The 27,840-nt window shown below is 46.3% G+C and overlaps 1 protein-coding gene across 2 annotated transcripts; it reads left to right on the top strand.

Annotated features, from left to right (window-relative positions):
* Nucleotides 1–26,197, top strand: LOC143808830 (zinc finger protein 354A-like). 2 transcript variants are annotated; one of them, XM_077291925.1, is made up of 7 exons: nt 1–159; nt 18,483–18,609; nt 18,714–18,809; nt 18,882–19,058; nt 19,869–19,982; nt 22,932–23,766; nt 24,101–26,197. In XM_077291925.1, the coding sequence occupies exons 1-6, from the start codon at nt 133–135 to the stop codon at nt 23,489–23,491; spliced, it is 1,101 nt and encodes a 366-aa protein (XP_077148040.1). In that variant the 5' UTR covers nt 1–132; the 3' UTR covers nt 23,492–23,766; nt 24,101–26,197. The 2 variants fall into 2 exon arrangements, with proteins under 2 accessions (XP_077148040.1, XP_077148039.1); XM_077291924.1 differs by lacking the exon at nt 22,932–23,766 and having other exon boundaries at nt 6–159.
* The last annotated feature ends 1,643 nt before the right edge of the window (nt 26,198–27,840 follow it).

The raw sequence follows: 27,840 nt of genomic DNA, 5'->3' as shown, positions 1-27,840 counted from the left end.
ACTTCCACACAGAAAACCGGGGATTTAGCGCATGCGCAGAGCACGGGTTTTTCGTACCGGAAGTAGTTGACTTCTCCGAACCGGAAACCGACAGTGGAATCGCTCAAAAGGAGCAGAAGACGGAGCGGGGCCATGGCCGAGGAGGAGAGCAGAGACCCGGTGAGAGCCACGTACCGGAGCGCCCGAGTGTGAGCGCAGGCGGCCTGTGGCCCGTCTGCAGAGCTGAGACGGCAGGCTGCGCTGGGGCTTGTGGTCCCCCGGCGGGAGGAGGAGCAGAGGAACTGGCCACGCCCCCGCCGGTATTATCTGTTATTACATCATCCCCAGGAGTGACGTCAGAGTGAACATGGACGAGGTCATGGTGACGAGTCCTTATGTCACCTCCCCGTCATAGGTCTGCTCCACCCCCGCGTAGCTGCACCGCGCACACTAACCTGAGGTGGCGCCCCCCGCTGTACTGTGCGACTATCCCCCCCGTGCGCCGTACCATGTGACTATCCTCCTGAGGTGACGTCCCCCTGCTGTGCTCCGTACCATGCGACTATCCTCCTGAGGTGACGTCCCCCCGCTGTGCTCCGTACCATGCGACTATCCTCCTGAGGTGACGTCCCCCCGCTGTGCGCCGTACCATGCGACTATCCTCCTGAGGTGACGTCCCCCCGCTGTGCGCCGTACCCTGTGACTATCCTCCTGAGGTGACGTCCCCCTGCTGTGCTCCGTACCATGCGACTATCCTCCTGAGGTGACGTCCCCCCGCTGTGCTCCGTACCATGCGACTATCCTCCTGAGGTGACGTCCCCCCGCTGTGCTCCGTACCATGCGACTATCCTCCTGAGGTGACGTCCCCCCGCTGTGCGCCGTACCATGCGACTATCCTCCTGAGGTGACGTCCCCCCGCTGTGCGCCGTACCATGTGACTATCCTCCTGAGGTGACGTCCCCCTGCTGTGCTCCGTACCATGTGACTATCCTCCTGAGGTGACGTCCCCCCGCTGTGCGCCGTACCATGCGACTATCCTCCTGAGGTGACGTCCCCCCGCTGTGCGCCGTACCATGTGACTATCCTCCTGAGGTGACGTCCCCCTGCTGTGCTCCGTACCATGTGACTATCCTCCTGAGGTGACGTCCCCCTGCTGTGCTCCGTACCATGCGACTATCCTCCTGAGGTGACGTCCCCCTGCTGTGCTCCGTACCATGCGACTATCCTCCTGAGGTGACGTCCCCCCGCTGTGCGCCGTACCATGCGACTATCCTCCTGAGGTGACGTCCCCCCGCTGTGCGCCGTACCATGCGACTATCCTCCTGAGGTGACGTCCCCCCGCTGTGCGCCGTACCATGCGACTATCCTCCTGAGGTGACGTCCCCCTGCTGTGCTCCGTACCATGCGACTATCCTCCTGAGGTGACGTCCCCCCGCTGTGCGCCGTACCATGCGACTATCCTCCTGAGGTGACGTCCCCCTGCTGTGCTCCGTACCATGCGACTATCCTCCTGAGGTGACGTCCCCCCGCTGTGCGCCGTACCATGCGACTATCCTCCTGAGGTGACGTCCCCCCGCGTAGCTGCACCGCGCACACTAACCTGAGGTGGCGCCCCCTGTTGTACTGTGCGACTATCCCCCCCCGTGCGCCGTACCATGTGACTATCCTCCTGAGGTGACGTCCCCCTGCTGTGCTCCGTACCATGCGACTATCCTCCTGAGGTAACGTCCCCCTGCTGTGCTCCGTACCATGCGACTATCCTCCTGAGGTGACGTCCCCCTGCTGTGCTCCGTACCATGCGACTATCCTGCTGAGGTGATGTCCCCCCGCTGTGCGCCGTACCCTGCGACTATCCTCCTGAGGTGGTGCCCCCCTCCCCGCTGTGCGCTGTATTGTGCGTCTATCCTTCTATGGTGGCGCCCCCGGCTGCGTGCTATTGAGATCTAGCTATCTCTTAACCCTTTTACCCCCAAGGGTGGTTTGCACGTTAATTGCTGGGTCATTTTTACATTCTTTTTACAATTTTGACCACTGTCCCTTTAGGAGGTTATAACTCTGGAACGCTTCCATGGATCCCGGTGATTCTGACACTGTTTTCTCGCGGCACGTTGTGCTTCATGATAGTGGTAAAATTTCTTTGATATAATTTCCTTTTATTTGTGGAAAAAATGGAACTTTGGTACAGGGTGGATTGATTTAAATCACGCCGATTTAAATCATGATTTAAATCACGATTTAAATCAAAAGATTTTTTTTAATATAAATCACGATTAAAATGAGAAGTGAGAGCAGTGCGCATGTGCGCCCATAGTTACACGGACGAAACTAGGGGCAACGATCTAACGCCAGGGTGAGGGGGGGACCCCAAAGTAAGTAAAAATCTTTTTTGTTTTACTATATGGCAATAGGTAGGTGTTTAAAAGCAGCATGTCTTAATTGTATAAACTATTAATAGCCTCCACATTTTGTTCATACTGCCCCTTTAATTCCACACTTCTAGCTTGGTTTCACTTTTGGTTTAGTTTCTTTTTCCATTCAGTTGACATGCCCAAACTTGTTGGATAGTCAGCATCCTACAGAAACCTCTGGAAGAGCATGGCATTGTGAATGTTACACATATACAGCCTTTATTCTACTGAGTTAAACAACTCAGCTTTATCTCATGATGGAAGAACCTTTGGATGGTAAAATATTTTCCTCAAAAAGCAGTTTATTGAAAAAAATCCGATTTAAATAAAAAAAATCCGATTTAAATCAAAAAAATCCGATTTTTTTGATTTTTTTAAAAAAACATTGATTTTTATCCACCCTGCTTTGGTAAAAATTTCACAATTCTCCAACTTTGAATTTTCATGCCCTTAAATCACAAAATACTTAATAAATAACATTTCCTACTTGTCTACTTTTCATCAGCACAATTTTTGAAACATAATTTTTTTGTTAGTATGTTATAGGGGTTAAAAGTTGACCAGCGATTTCTCATTTTTACAACACCCATTTTTTTGGGGGGGACCACCTCACGTTTGTAGTGACTTCAGACGTCTATATGATAGAAGATACCCAAAAGTGACACCATTCTAAAAACTGCACCCTTCAGGTGCTTCACAGGAATTTTTGGAATGTGGATAAAAAAAATGAACATTCAACTTTTTTTTTTCCCCAAAAAAATTAACTTCAGATCCAAAATTTTTTATTTTGACAAGGCTAACAGGAAAAAATGGACCCCAAAATTTGATGTATAGTTTCTCCTGAGTACGCCGACACCCCATATGAGGGAGAAAGCCACTGTGTGGGCGCACGGTAGCGCTCGGAAGGGAAGAGCGCCATTTGACTTTTTGAATGCAAAATGTCACGTTTGGCGAGCCCCTGATGTACCTTAACGGTGAAACTCCCCCACAAGAGACACCATTTTGTAAACTAGACCCCTTAAGGAACTGATCTAGGTGTGTGGTGTGCACATTGAACCCTCAGGTGCTTCACAGAAGTTTATAACGTTGAGCCGTAAAAATAAAAAAAAAATCACATTTTCCCACAAATGTTTTTAGCAAAAACAATTATATTTTCATAAGGGTAACGGAAGAAATTGCATCATACAATGTGTTGTACGCCGATACCCCATATGTGGCTGTACAGTGCTACTTAGCCATGCGGAGAGACTCGGGAGGAACGGAGCGCTATTTGCGTCCTGGAGCGCAGATTTTCCTAGAACCGTTTGCCGACTCCATATATAAAGCCCCTAATTACTCTAAGAGCAGAATCCCCCACAAGTGACCCCATTTGGGAAACTATAACCCTTGGGGAATCTACCTACGTAGTGAAGATTTTGACTCCCATCAGTATTTTCCAGAAACAAGCAGTGAATGTTGCCAAGTGAAAATTGTAAACTGCTGTTGTACTGACCAGTACATTGTGGTGACCAGTACGTTGTAGTGACCAGTACGTTATGCTCTGCTTGTGCTTCTGGAGGAATGCTCCTGTTAGTTAGCCAGGCTGACTTCGCTTCAGAAATTCCAAACGTGGACGCATTATGTGGTTTCGGTACACTGTGGGGCTCAGAAGGGAGGGGGCATTTGGATTTGGGAGCACAGGATTTGCTGAATTTCTTTTGGCGGGTGAGGATCCATTTCGCTTTTCCAGAGCCATTGTGCTACCAGTAACGTGGAAGCCCCCTATATTTCCGTTAAAAGATGACAGACCTCAGTGGGGGACTTGCTTTTTTTTTTTGGTGCATTTAGTTGAAGCTTTTATTGGGAACATTTTACAGAATGTTTATGGCAATATCATTTTTTGCAGGCTGATCGCTTCTATAGCATATAGATAAAGCAGCACCCCCCTGCTGCAGAAACTCAGCTCTGCACTGACAGACAAACTTGCTCATCATGCACTGGGTATGATCAGCAAGTTTGTTAGGTCTGGTGATCTGGATGTTGTCATGACGACATCAGGTCACCATGGCAGTGATCGGTACCCCCGTCATGTTGCGGGGTCTCCAATCCAAAGGCAGAGGGGCTGTTAGCCTTCTGCCATCTTCCGGAATGCTGCAATCGTGTTCGATCACTGCATTTCGGTCTGTGACCACTCCTGGCACTTAGTTCCGGGTGTCGGCTGTCAGGATCAGCTGACACCCGGCAGCGATTGCCTGCACACCCCTGTGTGCACGGGCTATCACTCAAATGTAATATTCAGTCCATGGTCAAATAGGCCCAGGGCACAGGGATGGATTATTATGTCTGATGTGAGAAAGGGGTTAACATTTCTGCTTTCTCACTGATGAATTTGTTCTTTATTTTTCAGCCTAATGATGGTTCGTTTCTCTTCCATTGAGAGCTCCTTTGACCGTGTGCTGTGGGTTCACAGCATCAGCTTCCAAATGCAAACGCCATACCTGGAATCAGCTCCAGACCTTTTACCTGCTTAATTGATGATGGGTTAACGAGGGAAAAGCAGATGCAGCCCATTAAAAAACTTTTGAGATAATGGTCACATTAGCTTTGTTTCCATGAAAAAGAGACAGGTCCATATTAAAGAGCTGTAATTCCTAAACCCTTCCTCCAATTAGGATGTGAATCCCCTCAGATTACAGCTGAGAGTCGGCTCTTTAAGCCCATATTGATTGTAGAACTTGATCTTAAATATGTCTTAGCAAATGGCTAAAATTCCAAAACTTGTATCACTGTCCAAATGTTTCTGAACTATATATGGCCCTTCCAAAAATTAGTCAAAAGCTTTTTCATGTAAAACCCACCTCAAAAGATAAGAGGGCACTGTCTCCGCCAGGAGAAAGAAAAGTTCATTCTCCATAGGAGAACTACGAGCATGAGCACTATCAGTCTGTGGAATAGTCGACCTCAGGTGGTGGTTTAAAAAAAGGAAAGGCTTAGATGCTCTCTTAGAAGAAAACATCTATATACGGGTCATTCCATATCAAGTGATCCAAATATGAATATTTTTTTTACCTTACGTCTTTAGATTTTTTTTATTTTTTTGTTTTTATGAAGTACAACTTTAGTTAATTACAAATTAAAAGTTTTGAATTTTTTTCTTCATCAGTTAATTTTTTACAGATTTTTAAAGTTTTGAAAAAGCGCAGATTTTGGCCTGGTATGGCTTCACATTTTTTATCATATCTCGGGCTAGAATTAAGATATAGAGGTGGGAGAGGCATCATTTTTCTCAGGACGGTACCGGCTTTCATTTGATATGTCACAAGACTATGTTTCTTTATATTTTGTTTTGGAGAAATGAAATTAAAAATTTTGATGCGCAATTCTGAAAAAAAACGTATGTTTTAAAATTGTGAAAACATGCATGTGTGTTACTTGTGTCCTTGTTTATATTTGTACAGGGATTCAACTTGGGACCTATCAAATTTGTATTTTTTATTTAAGCCTTGAATCATCTGATTTTATGTCTGTGTGCGTTTCTTCCTTTTCAAATTACAACTTATTGCATTCAACATTTATATGTAACAATAAAGAAACACAAAAAACAAACACCGAAGTGCCAGAATAAATAAATCTTAATCATCATAACACAACTTGCTCAGCATTTTCAACCTGAATGCTTTGAACAAGCCAAAAGATAAAAGGTGATCACATCCTCAGGAGTGATTCTCTAAATACAGTCTGATCCTAATTATATGTTAAAAACGAGATAAGAAGAACCAATATTTCTACCACCTATTTATACATGGAGCAATTTTTTTTCTACTATATCACTAAACATGTCATTTCTGAAGTGTTTAAGAAGAATAGTCCAGTAGTTAAATCCTCATACTATAAAATATGAACTAATCAAACAATTAATAGTAGGTTTTTACACTGGCCTTCTATCATCAGTGTGTCCCTTCTTGTGGGTGAAATGTCATCTTGTCCATAAGCGCTCACTAGCAATGGCCGTCTCCTTCTGTGTCAGTATGTGCGGCTGTCATGGTGCTCGGCTCCACCTGAGTTATATCTGATTTTTGTTCACTTTTACAATGTCTGATTTTCTTGGATACACAAAGGACGGCGCTGGACCAGACGGTGCAGAAAAGTCACTTCTACGTCTTCATTTTCACAATGTTTAGAGAGTCCAGTAGCCGCCAGCGCCGATCATATTCACAGGTCACATCACCAGTTGTGTCATCCATTGCCGATCTTGTGCCGCCTTCTACCACGTCATGGACGTCACTGTCTTTATTTCCACTACATGGGATGACAGTCCGGTATTGCTGAGTCCCTGTAACCGATGTTATAACAATCTGTCCTCCTCCCCGTAGTCCTGGTTTGTACAATGAACTGGATGGTAAGAGTATTTTTCTCCCTCCATTTGAGGAGTTGCCCGGGTGATAAGATTTGGTGTGAATGTGGCCTCTGGAGGCCCGAGCTGTCGGCCTGTCATCTGCTCTGCAGTCACCGTCTACCCCAGCCCTAACAAAGCTTCTCCTCTGTCCTCTCCTGCTTCTAATACTCTGTAACATAATAAAATAATACAGTAATATCTAACAATCACGGAGTATTTGGTAAATATGGACCTCACACTGTTAGACCACAGGCTGAACAGACCTGAAATCAAGATTTGTGAGCTGACACTGTAATAGTTTTATTTTTTAAAATATGATCCCATCATGATCCCAGCTTGTATTTTGGTACAGATGTGGCTAGGAGCATAGCAGGCACATGTGCAGTTTTTGAAATTTTTAAATTAAACGTTTTTTTCGGAAATGCGTTTTAAAGTTTTGCGCTTGCGTACGCATAGGTAAAATATTAACAAAGATACTCTTGTGACATATCTGGTGAAAGCCTGTACAGTTCTGAATAGAATGGTGTTTATTTTGTTTCTCTATCTCTTTTCTAGCCTGAGTTATGGGGAGAAATGTAAAGGCAGGCAACACCGAAATTCGCACTTTTTCCAAACTTTGAAAATCAATAAAAAATTAAAAAAAATATCTAGAATTTTTTCTTCTTCACATTTTGCATTCTCTGACACACTATTACCAAATAACAAAATCTCAAAAGAATTAAAAATATAGTGGTAAAAATCATTGGTTCACTTGACATGGAATGACCCATACATATAATTGTCTAAGGGGTACTTCCGTCTGTTTTTCTGCAACTTCCGTAACGGAAATCCTGTGTTGCTGATTGGTCGCGGCCGGCAGCGACCAATCAGTGACAGGCTTAGTCTGGCAGCGAATTGGCCCCTCCCTACTCTCCTCCAGTCAGTGCCCCCTCCCTACTCCCCTCCAGTCAGTGCCAGTGTGTCGCCCCATCCCGGACCAACTTTTTACTATTGATGATGCCTATGCAGCATCAATAGTAAAAAGATATAACGTTAAAAAAAATAAAAAATTGTGCTATTCTCACCTTCCGCCGTCCACCTATGCTCGCGATGCTGCCGCCAGCTTCCCTTCCCAGTGATGCATTGCGAAATTACCCAGATGACTTAGCGGTCTCGTGAGACCACTAAGTCATCTGGGTAATTTCGCAATGCATCACTGCGAACGGAAGCTGGCGGCAGCCTCGCACGCATCGGCACAGCTTTGTTGGATGCTGGAGGGTGAGGATATAACTATTTTTTATTTGAATTTTCTTTTTTTAACAGGGATATGGTGCCCACACTGCTATATACTGTGTGGCCTGTGTTATATACCGCGTGGCCTGTGTTATATACTATGTGGCTGCCATATACACTGTGTTCCAAATTATTATTGAAATAATATTTCCTCCTATTTTCTGTAAATTACCTATCTGATTGCAGTCATTGTTATTTTCCAGTCATCTACTATTCTAGTATAATTGCAATGTTTTGGAACAAACTGCCTATGAAAACAGGATCTTTTTAAAACAAATAAACACTCAAAATGCATGTTCCAAATTATTATGCACAGCAGAGTTTTCAACCTTTTTTTATTTTTTTTATTTTGAACAAAAAAATGCCCAATTGTGAAGTTATAAGCATTATCAGCTTATTACCAAATGAAATCAAACCGTTTTTCAAGTGAAACCTTTATTCTAGGTGATGTTACATTTGCACATAGGACCCCTTGTTGGAAAGAAGCTTCTGAACTCTCTCGTCCATTGAATTTGTCAGTTTTTGGATGGTTTCTGCTTCAGTTGTTTTGCATGTGGACAGAATCCCCTCCCAGAGCTGTTGCTTAGATGTGACCTGCCTCCCGCCATCATAGACACTCCTTTTGATGATGCTCCAGAGGTTCTCAATGGGGTTGAGGTCAGGGGAAGATGGTGGCCACACCATAAGTTTGTCCTCTTTTATGCCCATAGCAGCCAGACATGCAGATGTGTTTTTTGCAGCATGAGACTGTGCATTATCATGCATGAAAATGATCTTGCTGCGGAAAGCACGGTTCTTCCTCTTGAACCATGGCAGGAAGTGTTGTTTTAGAAACTCCACATAGATCATGGAGTTCATCTTTACCCCTTCAGGGATCATAAAGGGGCCGACAATCTCTCTCCCTATGATTCCAGCCCAAAACATTACTCCACCTCCTCCTTGTTGGCGCCTTAGCTGTGTTTTCATGGGGTGTCCATCAACCAGCCATCCTCCACTCCATCCATCTGGACCATCGAGCGTTGCACGGCACTCATCGGTGAACAAAACAGTTTGGAAGTCAGTCTTCATGTATCGTTTGGCCCACTGGAGCCGTTTTTGCTTGTGTGCAGTGGATAGAGGTGGTCGACAGGATGGCTTACGCACAGCTGCAAACCTCTGAAGGACCCTGCATCTTGTTGTTCTGGGGATGTTGGAGGCACCAGCAGCTTCAAAAACTTGTCTGCTGCTATGACAAGGCATTTTTGCAGCTGCTCTTTTAACCTTACGCAATTGCCTGTTGGAAAGAGTCCTCAATTGTTCCTTATCAGCACGCACACGTGTGTGCTGGGAATCAGCTACATACTTCTTGATTGTGCGATGATCACGATGAAGTGTCTTGGCAATGTTGATTGTAGTCATGCCTTGACCCAAATACTCCACAATTTGTTGCTTCTCAGCAGCCGACACATCCTTGTTCTTTCCCATTTTGGCAAAAAATGTAGGCTGCTTAATAATGTGGAACAGTCTCCTTAAGGCTATGTGCACACGTTGCGGATTAGGCTTAGGAATTTCTGGTGCGGATTCTGCCTCTCGTGGCAGAAAACGCACCTGCGGTTTTTTGTGCGGTGCCGCAGCTTTTTTTTGTGTGTTTTTGTTGCGGTTTTCTTGCGGATTTGCTGCGGTTTTTACCCCTGCGGTTTTCTATAATGGAGTGGGTACAACAACGCTGCAGATTCACAAAAAAGAATTGACATGCTATTTCTTTTAAACCGCAGCATTTCCGCAGCGGATTTTCCGCAAAGTGTGCATAGCATTTTTTTTTGTCATTGATTTACATTGTACTGTAAATCAATTGCGGATCTGCAGCGTTTATGCACCTCAAAAACAACGCTGCGCATCCGCAGCAAATCCGCAACGTGTGCACATACCCTAAGTAGTCTTGCCTTTATTTGGACACACCTGCCAAACTAATGTGCACAGGTATCTGCAATTGCTTTCAGTGATATAAAGAGCCCTGACACACATCACCATCAATGAGTTTAAATGACAAACAAACAAATTCTAACCTTATCACTCCTAAACTCTTTGTGCAGAATCATTTGGAACACAGTGTACTGCGTGGCTGCGTTATGTACTGCGTGGCTGCGTTATGTACTGCGTGGCTGCGTTATGTACTGCGTGGCTGCGTTATGTACTGCGTGGCTGCGTTATGTACTGCGTGGCTGCGTTATGTACTGCGTGGCTGCGTTATGTACTGCGTGGCTGCGTTATGTACTGCGTGGCTGCGTTATGTACTGCGTGGCTGCGTTATGTACTGCGTGGCTGTGTTATGTACTGCGTGGCTGCGCTATGTACTGCGTGGCTGCGTTAAGGGCGACGTACATTCATACATATTCTAGAATACCTGATGCGTTAGAATCGGGCCACCATCCAGTCATAAATAATTATGTAAAATTGTAAAGTTCTGATCTGCATTTTCAGTACAGTGGATCAACATTTTAGTTTAGCTGGGAAAGCGGAGCAGTTCTGGGGTAAATCGGATCATGCATTGTAGTTTTATATATACCCTGTCTTTTTCATTTTAAAACCCTTGGTCCAGCTTGATGGACATTTCTCTTTTTTTTTTTTTTTTTTTTTTCCAACCTTATTAACTATGAGTTGACGCCCCATGCTCTGCACTATATGGTGTGTTTTCCTCCCGAGGTGGCGGTTCTCGAGATGCACTATATGGCATGTTATTTTCTTTGCCAGACCCCTACTGTCTACTATACCATATCTAATCCTCCCAATTTACAGCATTTTACCCTTCCTGGGGTGGTGTCTCCTCTCTGGACACTATATGGTGTGTTATCCTCCTGAGGTAGTGGCCCCTCTCTGGACACTATATGGTGTATTATCCTCCCTGATGTAGTGGCTCCTCTCTGGACACTATATGGTGTGTTATCCTCCTGAGGTAGTGGCTCCTCTCTGGACACTATATGGTGTTATCCTCCTGAGGTAGTGGCTCCTCTCTGGACACTATATGGTGTTTTCCTCCTGAGGTAGTGGCTCCTCTCTGGACACTATATGGTGTGTTATCCTCCTGAGGTGGTGTCTCCTCTCTGGTCACTATATGGTGTGTTATCCTCCTGAGGTAGTGGCCCCTCTCTGGACACTATATGGTGTGTTATCCTCCTGAGGTAGTGGCTCCTCTCTGGACACTATATGGTGTGTTATCCTCCTGAGGTGGTGTCTCCTCTCTGGTCACTATATGGTGTGTTATCCTCCTGAGGTAGTGGCCCCTCTCTGGACACTATATGGTGTGTTATCCTCCTGAGGTGGTGTCTCCTCTCTGGTCACTATATGGTGTGTTATCCTCCTGAGGTAGTGGCTCCTCTCTGGTCACTATATGGTGTGTTATCCTCCTGAGGTAGTGGCTCCTCTCTGGACACTATATGGTGTGTTATCCTCCTGAGGTAGTGGCTCCTCTCTGGTCACTATATGGTGTGTTATCCTCCTGAGGTAGTGGCTCCTCTCTGGACACTATATGGTGTGTTATCCTCCTGAGGTAGTGGCTCCTCTCTGGTCACTATATGGTGTGTTATCCTCCTGAGGTAGTGGCTCCTCTCTGGACACTATATGGTGTGTTATCCTCCTGAGGTAGTGGCTCCTCTCTGGTCACTATATGGTGTGTTATCCTCCTGAGGTAGTGGCTCCTCTCTGGTCACTATATGGTGTGTTATCCTCCTGAGGTAGTGGCTCCTCTCTGGACACTATATGGTGTGTTTTCCTCCTGAGGTAGTGGCTCCTCTCTGGACACTATATGGTGTGTTATCCTCCTGAGGTAGTGGCTCCTCTCTGGACACTATATGGTGTTATCCTCCTGAGGTAGTGGCTCCTCTCTGGACACTATATGGTGTGTTATCCTCCTGAGGTAGTGGCCCCTCTCTGGACACTGTATGGTGTGTTATCCTCCTGAGGTGGTGGCCCCTCTCTGGACACTGTATGGTGTGTTATCCTCCTGAGGTAGTGACTCCTCTCTGCACACTATATGGTGTGTTATCCTCCTGAGGTAGTGGCTCCTCTCTGGACACTATATGGTGTGTTATCCTCCTGAGGTGGTGTCTCCTCTCTGGACACTATATGGTGTATTATCCTCCCTGAGGTAGTGACTCCTCTCTGCACACTATATGGTGTGTTATCCTCCTGAGGTAGTGACTCCTCTCTGCACACTATATGGTGTGTTATCCTCCTGAGGTAGTGGCTCCTCTCTGGACACTATATGGTGTGTTATCCTCCTGAGGTAGTGGCTCCTCTCTGGACACTATATGGTGTGTTATCCTCCTGAGGTAGTGGCTCCTCTCTGGACACTATATGGTGTGTTATCCTCCTGAGGTAGTGGCCCCTCTCTGGACACTGTATGGTGTGTTATCCTCCTGAGGTAGTGGCTCCTCTCTGGACACTATATGGTGTGTTATCCTCCTGAGGTAGTGGCCCCTCTCTGGACACTGTATGGTGTGTTATCCTCCTGAGGTAGTGGCTCCTCTCTGGACAATATATGATGTGTTATCCTCCTGAGGTAGTGGCTCCTCTCTGGACACTATATGGTGTGTTATCCTCCTGAGGTAGTGGCTCCTCTCTGGACACTATATGGTGTTATCCTCCTGAGGTAGTGGCTCCTCTCTGGACACTATATGGTGTGTTATCCTCCTGAGGTAGTGGCTCCTCTCTGGACACTATATGGTGTTATCCTCCTGAGGTAGTGGCTCTTCTCTGGACACTATATGGTGTGTTATCCTCCTGAGATAGTGGCTCCTCTCTGGACACTATATGGTGTGTTGTCCTCCTGAGGTAGTGGCTCCTCTCTGGACACTATATGGTGTGTTATCCTCCTGAGGTAGTGACTCCTCTCTGCACACTATATGGTGTGTTATCCTCCTGAGGTAGTGGCTCCTCTCTGGACACTATATGGTGTGTTATCCTCCTGAGGTAGTGGCTCCTCTCTGGACACTATATGGTGTGTTATCCTCCTGAGGTAGTGGCTCCTCTCTGGACACTATATGGTGTGTTATCCTCCTGAGGTAGTGGCCCCTCTCTGGACACTGTATGGTGTGTTATCCTCCTGAGGTAGTGGCTCCTCTCTGGACACTATATGGTGTGTTATCCTCCTGAGGTAGTGGCCCCTCTCTGGACACTGTATGGTGTTATCCTCCCTGATGTAGTGGCTCCTCTCTGGACACTATATGGTGTATTATCCTCCCTGAGGTAGTGGCTCCTCTCTGGACACTATATGGTGTGTTATCCTCCTGAGGTAGTGGCTCCTCTCTGGACAATATATGATGTGTTATCCTCCTGAGGTAGTGGCTCCTCTCTGGACACTATATGGTGTGTTATCCTCCTGAGGTAGTGGCTCCTCTCTGGACACTATATGGTGTTATCCTCCTGAGGTAGTGGCTCCTCTCTGGACACTATATGGTGTGTTATCCTCCTGAGGTAGTGGCTCCTCTCTGGACACTATATGGTGTTATCCTCCTGAGGTAGTGGCTCTTCTCTGGACACTATATGGTGTGTTATCCTCCTGAGATAGTGGCTCCTCTCTGGACACTATATGGTGTGTTATCATCCTGAGGTAGTGGCTCCTCTCTGGACACTATATGGTGTTATCCTCCTGAGGTAGTGGCTCCTCTCTGGACACTATATGGTGTGTTATCCTCCTGAGGTAGTGGCTCCTCTCTGGACACTATATGGTGTGTTATCCTCCTGAGGTAGTGGCTCCTCTCTGGACACTATATGGTGTTTTCCTCCTGAGGTAGTGGCTCCTCTCTGGTCACTATATGGTGTATTATCCTCCCTGAGGTAGTGGCTCCTCTCTGGACACTATATGGTGTGTTATCCTCCTGAGATGGTGGCCCCTCTCTGGACACTATATGGTGTGTTATCCTCCTGAGGTAGTGGCTCCTCTCTGGACACTATATGGTGTGTTATCCTCCTGAGGTGGTGGCCCCTCTCTGGACACTATATGGTGTGTTATCCTCCTGAGGTAGTGGCTCCTCTCTGGACACTATGGTGTGTTATCCTCCTGAGGTAGTGACTCCTCTCTGCACACTATATGGTGTGTTATCCTCCTGAGGTAGTGGCTGCTCTCTGGACACTATATGGTGTGTTATCCTCCTGAGGTAGTGGCCCCTCTCTGGACACTACATGGTGTGTTATCCTCCCTGAGATGGTGGCCCCTCTCTGGACACTATATGGTGTATTATCCTCCCTGAGGTAGTGGCCCCTCTCTGGACACTATATGGTGTGTTATCCTCCTGAGGTAGTGGCTCCTCTCTGGTCATTATATGGTGTTATCCTCCTGAGGTAGTGGCTCCTCTCTGGACACTATATGGTGTGTTATCCTCCTGAGGTAGTGACTCCTCTCTGCACACTATATGGTGTGTTATCCTCCTGAGGTAGTGGCTGCTCTCTGGACACTATATGGTGTGTTATCCTCCTGAGGTAGTGGCCCCTCTCTGGACACTACATGGTGTGTTATCCTCCCTGAGATGGTGGCTCCTCTCTGGACACTATATGGTGTGTTATCCTCCTGAGGTAGTGGCTCCTCTCTGGTCATTATATGGTGTTATCCTCCTGAGGTAGTGGCTCCTCTCTGGACACTATATGGTGTGTTATCCTCCTGAGGTAGTGACTCCTCTCTGCACACTATATGGTGTGTTATCCTCCTGAGGTAGTGGCTCCTCTCTGGACACTACAGGTCCTTCTCAAAAAATTAGCATATAGTGTTAAATTTCATTATTTACCATAATGTAATGATTACAATTAAACTTTCATTTATTATAGATTCATTATCCACCAACTGAAATTTGTCAGGTCTTTTATTGTTTTAATACTGATGATTTTGGCCTACAACTCCTGATAACCCAAAAAACCTGTCTCAATAAATTAGCATATTTCAACCGTCCAATCAAATAAAAGTGTTTTTTAATAACAAACAAAAAAACCATCAAATAATAATGTTCAGTTATGCACTCAATACTTGGTCGGGAATCCTTTGGCAGAAATGACTGCTTCAATGCGGCGTGGCATGGAGGCAATCAGCCTGTGACACTGCTGAGATGTTATGGAGGCCCAGGATGCTTCAATAGCGGCCTTAAGCTCCTCCAGAGTGTTGGGTCTTGCGTCTCTCAACTTTCTCTTCACAATATCCCACAGATTCTCTATGGGGTTCAGGTCAGGAGAGTTGGCAGGCCAATTGAGCACAGTAATACCATGGTCAGTAAACCATTTACCAGTGGTTTTGGCACTGTGAGCAGGTGCCAGGAAGCATGAAGTGCTCCAAAATCTCCTGATAGCTAGCTGCATTGACCCTGCCCTTGATGAAACACAGTGGACCAACACCAGCAGCTGACATGGCACCCCACACCATCACTGACTGGGTACTTGACACTGGACTTCAGGCATTTTGGCATTTCCTTCTCCCCAGTCTTCCTCCAGACTCTGGCACCTTGATTTCCGAATGACATGCAAAATTTGCTTTCATCAGAAAAAAGTACTTGGGACCACTTAGCAACAGTCCAGTGCTGCTTCTCTGTAGCCCAGGTCAGGCGCTTCTGCCGCTGTTTACCTGGGGAATGCGGCACCTGTAGCCCATTTCCTGCACACGCCTGTGCACGGTGGCTCTGGATGTTTCCACACCAGACTCAGTCCACTGCTTCCTCAGGTTCCCCAAGGTCTGGAATCGGTCCTTCTCCACAATCTTCCTCAGGGTCCGGTCACCTCTTCTCGTTGTACAGCGTTTTCTGCCACATTGTTTCCTTCCAACAGACTTACCATTGAGGTGCCTTGATACAGCACTCTGGGAACAGCCTATTTGTTGAGAAATTTCTTTCTGGGTCTTACCCTCTTGCTTGAGGGTGTCAATGATGGCCTTCTTGACATCTGTCAGGTCGCTAGTCTTACCCATGATGGGGGTTTTGAGTAATGAACCAGGCAGGGAGTTTTTAAAAGCCTCAGGTATCTTTTGAATGTGTTTAGAGTTAATTAGTTGATTCAGAAGATTAGGGTAATAGGTCGTTTAGAGAACCTTTTCTTGATATGCTAATTTATTGAGACAGGTTTTTTGGGTTATCAGGAGTTGTATGCCAAAATCATCAGTATTAAAACAATAAAAGACCTGACAAATTTCAGTTGGTGGATAATGAATCTATAATATATGAAAGTTTAATTGTAATCATTACATTATGGTAAATAATGAAATTTAACACTATATGCTAATTTTTTGAGAAGGACCTGTATATGGTGTCATCCTCCTGAGGTAGTGGCTCCTCTCTGGACACTATATGGTGTGTTTTCCTCCTGAGGTAGTGGCTCCTCTCTGGACACTATATGGTGTATTATCCTCCCTGAGGTAGTGGCTCTTCTCTGGACACTACATGGTGTATTATCCTCCCTGAGGTAGTGGCTCCTCTCTGGTCACTATATGGTGTTTTCCTCCTGAGGTAGTGGCTCCTCTCTGGACACTATATGGTGTGTTATCCTCCTGAGGTAGTGGCTCCTCTCTGGACACTATATGGTGTGTTATCCTCCTGAGGTAGTGGCTCCTCTCTGGACACTATGGTGTGTTATCCTCCTGAGGTAGTGGCTCCTCTCTGGTCACTATATGGTGTATTATCCTCCCTGAGGTAGTGGCTCCTCTCTGGTCACTATATGGTGTGTTATCCTCCTGAGGTAGTGGCTCCTCTCTGGTCACTATATGGTGTTTTCCTCCTGAGGTAGTGGCTCCTCTCTGGACACTATGGTGTGTAATCCTCCTGAGGTAGTGGCCCCTCTCTGGTCACTATATGGTGTATTATCCTCCCTGAGGTAGTGGCTCCTCTCTGGTCACTATATGGTGTTTTCCTCCTGAGGTAGTGGCTCCTCTCTGGTCACTATATGGTGTTATCCTCCTGAGGTAGTGGCTCCTCTCTGGACACTATGGTGTGTTATCCTCCTGAGGTAGTGGCTCCTCTCTGGTCACTATATGGTGTATTATCCTCCCTGAGGTAGTGGCTCCTCTCTGGTCACTATATGGTGTGTTATCCTCCTGAGGTAGTGGCTCCTCTCTGGTCACTATATGGTGTTTTCCTCCTGAGGTAGTGGCTCCTCTCTGGACACTATGGTGTGTTATCCTCCTGAGGTAGTGGCCCCTCTCTGGTCACTATATGGTGTATTATCCTCCCTGAGGTAGTGGCTCCTCTCTGGTCACTATATGGTGTTTTCCTCCTGAGGTAGTGGCTCCTCTCTGGACACTATATGGTGTTTTCCTCCTGAGGTAGTGGCTCCTCTCTGGACACTATATGGTGTGTTATCCTCCTGAGGTAGTGGCTCCTCTCTAAACACTATATGGTGTATTATCCTCCCTGAGGTAGTGGCTCCTCTCTGGACACTATATGGTGTATTATCCTCCCTGAGGTAGTGGCTCCTCTCTGGACACTATATGGTGTGTTATCCTAACGAGATAGTGGCTCCTCTCTAGACACTATATGGTGTATTATCCTCCTGAGGTAGTGGCTCCTCTCTGGACACTATATGGTGTGTTATCCTCCTGAGGTAGTGGCTCCTCTCTGGACACTATATGGTGTGTTATCCTCCCTGAGATGGTGGCTCCTCTCTGGACACTATATGGTGTATTATCCTCCCTGAGGTAGTGGCTCCTCTCTGGACACTATATGGTGTGTTATCCTCCCGAGATAGTGGCTCCTCTCTAGACACTATATGGTGTGTTATCCTCCCTGAGATGGTGGCTCCTCTCTGGACACTATATGGTGTGTTATCCTCCTGAGGTAGTGGCTCCTCTCTGCACACTATATGGTGTGTTATCCTCCTAAGGTAGTGGCTCCTCTCTGGACACTATATGGTGTGTTATCCTCCTGAGGTAGTGGCTCCTCTCTGGACACTATATGGTGTGTTATCCTCCTGAGGTAGTGGCCGTTCCCTGGACACTATATGGTGTATTATCCTCCCTGAGGTAGTGGCTCCTCTCTGCACACTATATGGTGTGTTATCCTCCTGAGGTAGTGGCTCTTCTCTGGACACTATATGGTGTGTTATCCTCCTGAGGTGGTGGCTCCTCTCTGGACACTGTATGGTGTGTTATCCTCCCGAGATAGTGGCTCCTCTCTGGACACTATATGGTGTGTTCTCCTCCTGAGGTAGTGACTCCTCTCTGCACACTATATGGTGTGTTATCCTCCCGAGATAGTGGCTCCTCTCTAGACATTATATGGTGTGTTATAATCCTGAGATTGTGGCTCCTCTTTGGACACTATATGGTGTGTTATCCTCCTGAGATGGTGGCCCCTCTCTGGACACTGTATGGTGTGTTATTCGGAGGTGGTGTCCAGCAGGTGTTTTCAAGCCCCAAACGGACTGCTTTTTTGTCAGTGCTGCCTGTGTAGACACTTTCCCTTCATAGCCGAACAACTTAACTAACGCTTGCTCTCCTTCCACAGGTCACGGTGACATTTAACGATGTGGCGGTCTACTTCTCCTTGCGGGAGTGGGAGCTGCTAGCTGACTGGCAGAGGAAGCTGTACCGCAACATCATGAAAGAGATCCATGGGGCCCTCACTGCACTAGGTGAGCTACCTTGGGGAGGTGGTGTTGGAGGGTGAGGATTCTACTTGGGGGGGTAGTTGGTATTTGTGGTCACAACTGGAGTTCTTGTCATCTTTTCTCTGTAGGTTATGAGATTGCAAATCCCAGTATCTTGGTGCGGATCCAGCAGTCGGATGACCCTTACTACGGGTCCCAAGATGCCCAAGAGGTCTCAGCTCACAGTAAGTGATTCCTCCTCTCCACTTACTTAGCTCTGTGGCATGGACTTTCTTATCTTTGTTCTTTGTCCACAGCTTGGAAGCCGCTTTCACACAAGTTAGAAGAAAACATGGCAGACTGTGCAGAGTCTTCATCTGAGCTCCCGTCTGTCAAACCTGACCTCTTACTACGGGTGAAAATGGAGAACGTGAGCAATGAGCAGAGGTGCCAGACAACTGCCCCCAAGGTGGAGGCAGAAGAGGAAGACTCTAGTGAGTGAATGATGGGACATCCTATAATGTGCTACACTTGTATTGCATTATGGGACTTTTTTGGGGGGTATCGCGCTCGGCTCTTTCTACAGATACTTTCACACATCTGTCGGTACAGGGCCGTCGCAAACCGTCAGACCGACGGACGTTGTGCTAAATTTAGTGTTGAGCGTGGAGGAGGGGGCGGAGTTCCGGCCGCTCATGTGCGGTCGGAAATGGCGGATCCGACGGACAAAAAACGTTACATTGAACGTTTTTTGTCACGACGGACCGCTAAAACAAGACGCATCCGTCGCACGACGAATGCGACGTGTGGCCATCCGTCGCAATCCGTCGTCCATGAAAGTGTGTGGCAAAAAAACTGATTTTGCGGGCACATTTGCAGGATCCGTTTTTTTGCCATAACGACGGATTGTGACGGAGGCAAAAAGACGGAAATGTGAAAGTATCCTAACAGAATGTCAGCAACAAATGTAACTGATGAACCTGTCAGTAAATGACATTCTAGGTAATTTTATGTGGTTCTTGCCCTGTCCATTCAGTGGCCGTGACGACGTGTGACGATCTCAGCCTGTATAATGCAGGGTCAGTCCTAATCTCCTTATCTTATCGATTATATAACATGTATCGGGAGAGAAGTACAGAGCTTTACCGACTTAACAACATCCTTCTGTGGGCCACCCTGTGCCCCTCTGCTAATTTGGACCTCCCCGGGCACCCGCTGGCGCAAAAGTCTTATTTGCCTCACTTGTTTTTTTTTTGTTTGTTTTGTTTTGTTTTTTTTACTTGAACTTTTTCTCTCCTTTTCAGGCAGCATGGTATTTAACCCCGAGCTGGCTTTGTGGATCAAGCAAGAGGAAGGAGTAATGATCGGAGAGTCCAGCTCTACTCTGAAGCAGGACAGCACACTTCCAGCCGTGGAGGGTAAGAAGGCGGGTTACACGTATAAAGATTCTGTAGGATATAACTGATCTGTAACATCTTCATCTCGATATTATAATGACCGATCCTTCACTAGAGCAGATGAGTAGATGCCGGTTACAGAAGGCTAGAAGGTTACCTCCATGATATGTCTACAGTCATATGGACGCACAATGTTGCAAGTCCTACAACTGCCCAGTATGGGTTTCACGTTCTCAATTAATGGGCTAACTGTATGGAGAGGACAGTGCTTCAAGGGTAGAAGTCATCCCAAGAATCAAAAGAAGTTGAGGAAAGTGATCAGCCTACATGGAGGAAGGTGAGAGCTTACTCCAAAAGAATTGAGGGCTAGAGAGCAAATGAGAAGCTAGAAGAAAAGTCCTGCTGTGGCCTCAACTCTGTGCTGAATGGTGTCAAACCAAATAATGGTTCCCCCTAAAGTCACTTGTGTTTGGATCTGCCACCTGTCGGGTTCTGCTGAGAATACAACACCTGTGTGTGTTCCTTTCAATGTGCTCTTAGACTCTTATTCACGGCCTGTGCTTCTCGGACACTCAAGACCGTGATGACCTCTAAACAAAGACAAGGAATGCAAGATTATTGCATGAACTGATGAGGAGATCTCGAAATACCTTGACAAATTTTAAAATTCCATTATCTTCTGAAGAAAAATGGCTTCATTAAAATCCGGCAACATTCATCTTAGATAGCAAACCTAAAGGGCAGGCACCACTAATCACAATGGGATCAGCTCACCACATACTGGTAGAATGAGCAAAAAGAAGTATGCACAGGCTGAGGATCTCCAGAAATAGAAAAAATAGCACATATACTGAATCAGTAAAGTTCACATACAGAAAGGTTAAAAACAGTAAAAATGCCCCTTGGCAGAATGCAATATAGGGTGTGCTCATAATAAGCTCTACTTTAATATAGTGATGCAATAGTGAAGTCCCAATATCCCAATAGGTATATTTTACTAGTGCATATATATATATTATGGCAAAAATGAAGAGCCCACCACATCAAATCCCTGTCATGGCCGCCCAATCTCCAGTCCTGAACCCATTGAAAACCTCTGGAATGTAATCGGGAGGATGATGGATAGTCACAAGCCATCAAACACAGAAGAACTGCTGACATTATTGTACCAGGAGCAGTGTGAGAGACTGGTGGAAAGCTGCCAAGACGCATGAAAGCTGGGATTAACAATCATGGTTATTCCACACAATATTGATTTCTGAACTCTTCCTGAGTTAAAACTTTAGTATTGTTGTTTCTAAATGATTATGAACTTGTTTTCTTTGCATTCTTTGGGATCTGAAAACACTGTTTGATTGTTTTTGACCATTCTTCTTTGTCAAAAAACAATTTACATTTTACTCAAAAATATACCTATAATTAGAAAAATCAGACAAACTGAACATTTTGCAGTGGTCTCTTAATTTTTGCCAGAGCTGAAATATGCACTAGGCCAACACAGCTACATTTGCAACATGGATGCAAGTCGAAAGACATCTCACAAATGCAAAAATGGCGTTATATTCTATGTAGGTAGTATGAGTCTGAGATGAGAAGACAGTGGCATAAATTGCATACAAATAACCAAAAGTCTCACTAGATCACTGTTCTTCCTGCATTCCACATCTTACTTCATAAAGGAAATAATTGGAATCGAGGACTCTGCGTGTAAGGAGGAAGAGTAAGGGAGTCCTTAGTGTTAGACAAGAGACCTCATCCTAAGAGGAGAGAAGACAGCCTGAAAAGGAGGCAGAGAGAAGTCTCGCGAAAGATCACTGCCCAAGCGGAGCAAGAGCAGGAGGATGAGTGAGCGTGGCTATAAAGAAAAGTGAGCTCAGCCCAAGACTAAGAAAGCAGAAGTGAACTCAACACTGGACGAGGAGGGCTAGAGAACTTTGCCAAAGGATGAAGAGGAATAGATTGCTGCCCAAGAGGAGCTCAAGAGGAGTAGAGAGCATAGCCTTTGTTGGGGAAGAGAACTAGAGTGCAGGAGACTGGGCAGAGGACATCAGATCACATCCCGAGTGAAGGATGATGATGAAGGACATAGAGAAGAGTCGGGCAAGGAGTATGAATTGAAAGAACTAGACCCAAGAAGACTTAGAAAAGACAATTGTTCACTTTAAGAGAAGGGAGTTCAGCCTAAGAAAAGGGAAAGAGGGCTGAGGAGGTGGGAAAGCAGAGTCCAAAAGGATTTGGTTTGAGTCAAAGAAGAGGAGCAGATAGCTGAGCCCGAGAGGAGAAACGTTAGGGGAGAGTTGGGTGTGAGAAAAGGAAGTGTTTGTAGAGAGGTCGATATTAGATTAGGATGGGAAAAGATAGGAGCCAGGAGAAGTGAGCGGAGTGATGGAAGAAGTAAAGGAAAAACAGCTGAGATGAGAATACAAGGCAGGAAAGAGTAGGGCTTGTGTGGAGCTAGAAGAAGAGCATGAGCCTAGTTGATGGGTTGGACTTGGGTGGATTGGTCTGGGTTCATTCTCTGAAGTACAGAAGTTTCCTCTCTAGAGTGAGTCCAGGATCTACATCCGCTCTTGTTGGATTACTACTTTCACTTATTAGTATTGTTACTCAGCGCCTCTAGGAGGCGGTAGGCAGTGATAAGGAAGACAACTTATCATTTACAGGATTTTCAGTATATGTGAAAACCTTGTACCGATCATGTACTTGATCCATAATGTGTGTGTTATATAGGTGACAATGATGATGCTTGGCCCGATGGGCCTTGATCTGAGTGCACAGCTCTTTTACATCCTCCCAGTTCCCATCCATGGCTGGTATTCTGTAGTATAGCGTATAATGCCTAAGTGTTGCTATTGATGATTCACATTCAGACATTAGTGTTAAGTTCTTGCACTCAGCTATGGAAGGGATGGATACAGATTCCTCTCCGGCTCACAGACGTGTAACCTCGTTCATTCCTGTCCCTTCCAGCATCGACTCTACCCCTCAGCTCCGAAGGGACGCAATCGCTGCCACCATCCACAAGAAAGCCACATCGGCCCTCCTGCGACAAGTCAACATCGCACAAGAGAAATGGGTTGAAGTTGCGAGACAAGATTCTGGTCCTCTGCGCCTACGAGAATAACCAGTCGATTGGCTCATTGGCTTCACAGTTCGGAGTCAGTAGAGCGCAGATCTTTCAGATCATCAAACGGAGACAGGAGCTGCTGGATGCTCTGCAGAACAACGTTAGTGGAGATCGTATCCGACGGCGGCGGAGGACCACCAATGACAAGCTGAACTCTGCTGTGTGGGATTGGCTGCTGTCCATACGGGACACAGATGTTACTTTATCTGGACGCATCATCCGGGAAAAGGCTCTGCAGATCGCCCAAGACATGGGTATCCAGGACTTCAAAGCCTCGAACGGGTGGTTGGACAGCTTCAAGAAGGCCCACAACATCCATCGTAGCTCTCTCCCCTTCTCCATGGCAGCTCTGGGTGGGGTGGATGACTGGCTGTCCAGTATAGGTGCCACGGATGACAGATAACAGGCGTCCCCAACATAAGACTGCTGGTCCCTTCTAGTGTACTTGCTTTCAGAATGTTTTTATTTTGTTAGATTAGTTTATTGCCCTGGCGTTTGTCACAGGTCCGCTTTAGGGGGTGATGTATATACTCACAATGTGGGCTGCCTGCCGCCAAGCACTATTTCTAAATCAAGACTGAGGATGATCGGTCGGCCCCCTCTGTATGTGGCTGTGCCGTGCTGGATGGTCTTATCTTAATATTTTCTACGGAGAAGTTTGGTGGCTTGCGGATATAGGTGAGCAAAATAAAAATGTGATGATGTCCAGTTCCTGGTACAAGTTACATATGATGAAACCCTGAGGCATACTGTTACATGTCTTGTACTCCGGTCACTTCCAAAGCTGCACTTAGGATTTGGCTGCTTTCCTGTTAACCCTCAGGAATCGCCTGCTGTTCTGTGGAGGAGTTGAACTATCTGTTTCAGGCAGCCATGTTGTCAGGATTGTTTGCAGCCTTGGATGTGACTGGACCATAAAATGGCAGTAAACCAGTGTTATTTGCTGTTTGCTACATTAAATTGTGGATGATGTAGTGATTTGTATAATGTTTCTCATTCTTCCTTCTCACAGATGTCACCGTCGAGCAACATCTCACAGGTCCCGTTAAGTCCACAGAAGTTGGGCAGCCTCTTCCTGAGACGCTGGTGGGGAACCTGTTGCGGTATTTTGATGAGGAGAGAGAAAAGCATGCCCGTCTAAATGGGGCTTTTTCAGGCCTCCCAGTACAGCCACAGCCGCTGCTGGTCCCCGACGAAGGATCCCAACTCTTCACCATTGACTGGGGTCTCCGAGGGGATCAGACCACTATGGCCAAACAGTATAAATGTCCTTACTGTGAAAAAAGCTTTCTGCGCAGCACTCAGTTGAGGGAACATGAGCGGACACACACAGGAGAGCGGCCATACCAGTGTCTCAAGTGCCCCAAAAGTTTCAGCCGCAGCACCCAGCTGAAGGACCACCAGCGCACCCACACCGGAGAGAGACCGTTCCAGTGCACAGAGTGTGGCAAGACCTTCACCCACAGCTCTAACCTCATCCATCACCGGAGGACCCATACCGGTGAGAAACCACACAAGTGCAACATGTGCCCCAAAAGCTTCAGTCAGAACTCTGACCTCAACCGCCACCAGCGCACCCACATGGCTGGTGACCGCCCCCACCAGTGCACACGCTGCCACCGAACATTCATATACAAGTCTCAGCTCCGGATGCACAGCCGTGTTCACGTGGTGGAGGACATCCTGCAGGGGGTTGAGAGAGGGGCTGGAGCAGCAGATCCAACGTGGGCTAGTCCGCCACCTTGACCCCTTGTGCCTGAGCTGTCAATCACCACGGTCACGGCTCATGTATGTTAGTGTCCTCATCACCACCGCCCAGCCCTAGGCATGAGAATGTGTCCTGCTGCTTTACAAGGGTCTTATGACATTCAGGGTCAGGGGTGTGTGGTGAGGAATGGTGCAGACTGGATCTCAGCAGATCTTCTGAATACAGCTTTATATGCCCCTTATTATGGATTGCGGCTAAATAGCTGTGCCCTTTGCAGGGAAGATGTATGTGGGGGCAGGTGGAGCGGATGGAAGCCCCTTTCATACTAAGAAAGAACCATCAGTGTTCTCCACCCTGCCAGAACCTAACGAGCCATCATTATCGTCATCCTCATCTTAAAGAGCCTCGTTCATCTCCCCAACAATTTGATTCCATGCCACAATCTGCCCGTCCTGCCTAGAGGATAATTACAATATTTATGGTGCTCCCGGTGTTCCCCTATAATGTGGTGACATCAGTAATATTCCAGGTGTGTGAGGCTTGCAAACTTCTCCAAATCTGTCAATTTCCAATATCTCAATCCTCTCCTTGATGTGTTCAGAGCAGGAGACAGTTGGGTTGAATCAATTGAGCGTAAAGTGATTTTCCCATCTGAGACTCTTCCATCATAGTGAAACTGTGTGTATATGATGTGCGCTTATTCTCCTTCCCCGACTCTAGCAGGAGGTTGCAGGTCTCTTTCTTCTCATACTTTCTCAATAACTGCAGAGACCGTAGCGGCACTCCCCATTTTAGTTTATGCCAAGTGGGTAAGAGCATGGCCACCCTACCCACCCCTTTCTACAGTGCCACACAGGTGCAGAGCGCTCTCATCTGCTGATGCAGGGATCCCACATTGCCCATCTAGTAGCTACCCGTCTGTGCGGCTCCTGTAGTCTCTGACAGAGAAAATACAAGTTAGTGACAGACGAGGACCGGATAGTGTTGGGTCACGCATGGTGGCGAAGCTTGTTCGATGTTTCAGGCTGTGCCCCCGGGACCTAGGCGCTCTACCAGCAGATTTGCTAAGTGTTATCTGCACATCCTGTAACTACCCACGTCTGCTGTACTTCATGGGGAGGACAATCTTTGCCTGTATCATCCCCTTTCTACCATTATGAAGAAAAATGAATCCACTGCCCCCCTTCCCCATACAAATTTCATCCTTTGGGGGCATGATTTGATAAAGTATGTGATCCCCGTGTTGAGGCTGAGTGTATTCTTTCCTCCACATTCCAGGACTTCTGCACTTCAGCACAGATATTGATGTAGAGAAGACAAGACAAGCATCTTTGGGGATGTCGGGGGTCGCTAACGTGTGTTACATTATTGTACACTATTAAACAATCACTGGTCACATTCTTACCTTGTACCTTTCATCATCACAGTCTTATTATGTTCCTGAGCACACCTTAGAGCAGTGCTCCCCAAGTTCGGTCCTTAAGAGCCTCCAACGGGTCATGTTTTCAGGATTTCCTTAGTATTGCCCAAGTGAGAATTCCATCATCTGGACAGGCAACAATTCCATCACCTGGGCCATACTAAGGAAATCCTGAAAACACGACCTGTTGGTGGCTCTTGAGGACTGGAGTTGGGGAACACTGCCTTAGAGTAACACACATCCCTGTCCTGAAATACTACGTGCTAATGAGCGCCTGCTCCTTCCACTATAACTCCCAGGCATTCTGCATAAGGCAGAGTAAAACACGTGAGGCCATCAGCGGAGGTAATCTGAGGACTTTCATTAGAGGCAGGTCTACTTTTCAGATCCTTCTTCTGGCGCTCCATGGGTCAGGTATAATATTACTGCAGAAGATCACATGGTTTATTTCTATCATACATTTTGCTTATCATCCATAGTTTGTTTCCTCCCACAACTCGTGTTATAGCTGCACCATCCTATTTGGTAGGGTCTATTCATCTTCAGACCCCTGATCTAAGAGTAGAACACAAGGACTTAGTAAATCTCCAGACAACAATGCTGAGATTTCCAGAGGCAACACGCTGACTTGCCAACCATTTTGGAATCGATGATGTTGACAGTGGAGCAGTCTTTATATGTTTCTTCAAGATAACGACTGTGGGGAATTATCAGAACTGAAAGAAGCCTCATATTATTCTGGAGGTTCAGGTTCCTTGAACTGTAGTTTTGGACACGTGACTGACTTTATCAAAATATGACACCATTAATTCTGAAGTTCACTTTATGAAATTGAAATATCAAGCCAAAAGAGTGAGACAAATATCCATGTTTACTAATCACAAGTCCAAAATTTGTGTTACTTGTGTCTAAGTATCTCTCGTCTGTTCATGTCCGGCCTCAAAAGTATGATGTAACATTTGGGGAGGAAGATGCAACTCAGAAATCCAGCGCTGGAAGCCAAGATGGCAAATACCTGCACTGCTACAGTATACTTACCACTGGTGCTCAGATAAGCCGGGATGAACAAGATCCAGACACAGCAGAAGACCAACATGCTAAAAGTGATTAATTTGGCCTCATTGTAGGTTCCTGGAAGGTTCCTTGCCTTAGAAGCTACAAAAAAACTTATCATGGCCAAGAAAGCCATAAACCCCAATGTCATGTAGAAGAATAACTTATGTCCTTCATTACACTCAAATATTCTCTTATGATTTTCTATCTGAGTGTTCAGTGAAGGGAAAGGAGACTTGTAAAGCCAAATAGAGCACGTTATGACCTGCAACCCGGAGCAAAGGCCTACAACATGACGTGGGATTAAGGATCCTAACCATTTCCTCAGAGGACTGTTAAGTCTGGTGGCTTTAAATGCCAAGATCACCATGATGGTCTTCGTCAGGACTGAGGAGATGCTGATGGAGAAGACGACCATAAAGAACGTTTGTCTCAGGAGGCAGGTGACCTTAGTTGGTTGGCCTATGAAGACCAAGCAGCAGAGGAAGCAGAGAATGAGAGACATCAACAAGATGTAGCTGAGCTCCCGGTTGGTGGCTTTGATCATTGGAGTGTTTTTCAATCTAATGAA

This window comes from Ranitomeya variabilis, chromosome 2, assembly GCF_051348905.1.
Source record: "Ranitomeya variabilis isolate aRanVar5 chromosome 2, aRanVar5.hap1, whole genome shotgun sequence".
Taxonomy (NCBI): Eukaryota; Metazoa; Chordata; class Amphibia; order Anura; family Dendrobatidae; genus Ranitomeya; species Ranitomeya variabilis.
The sequence above is the reverse complement of the archived record's forward strand: the minus strand, read 5'-3'. Positions and strand labels throughout refer to the sequence as shown.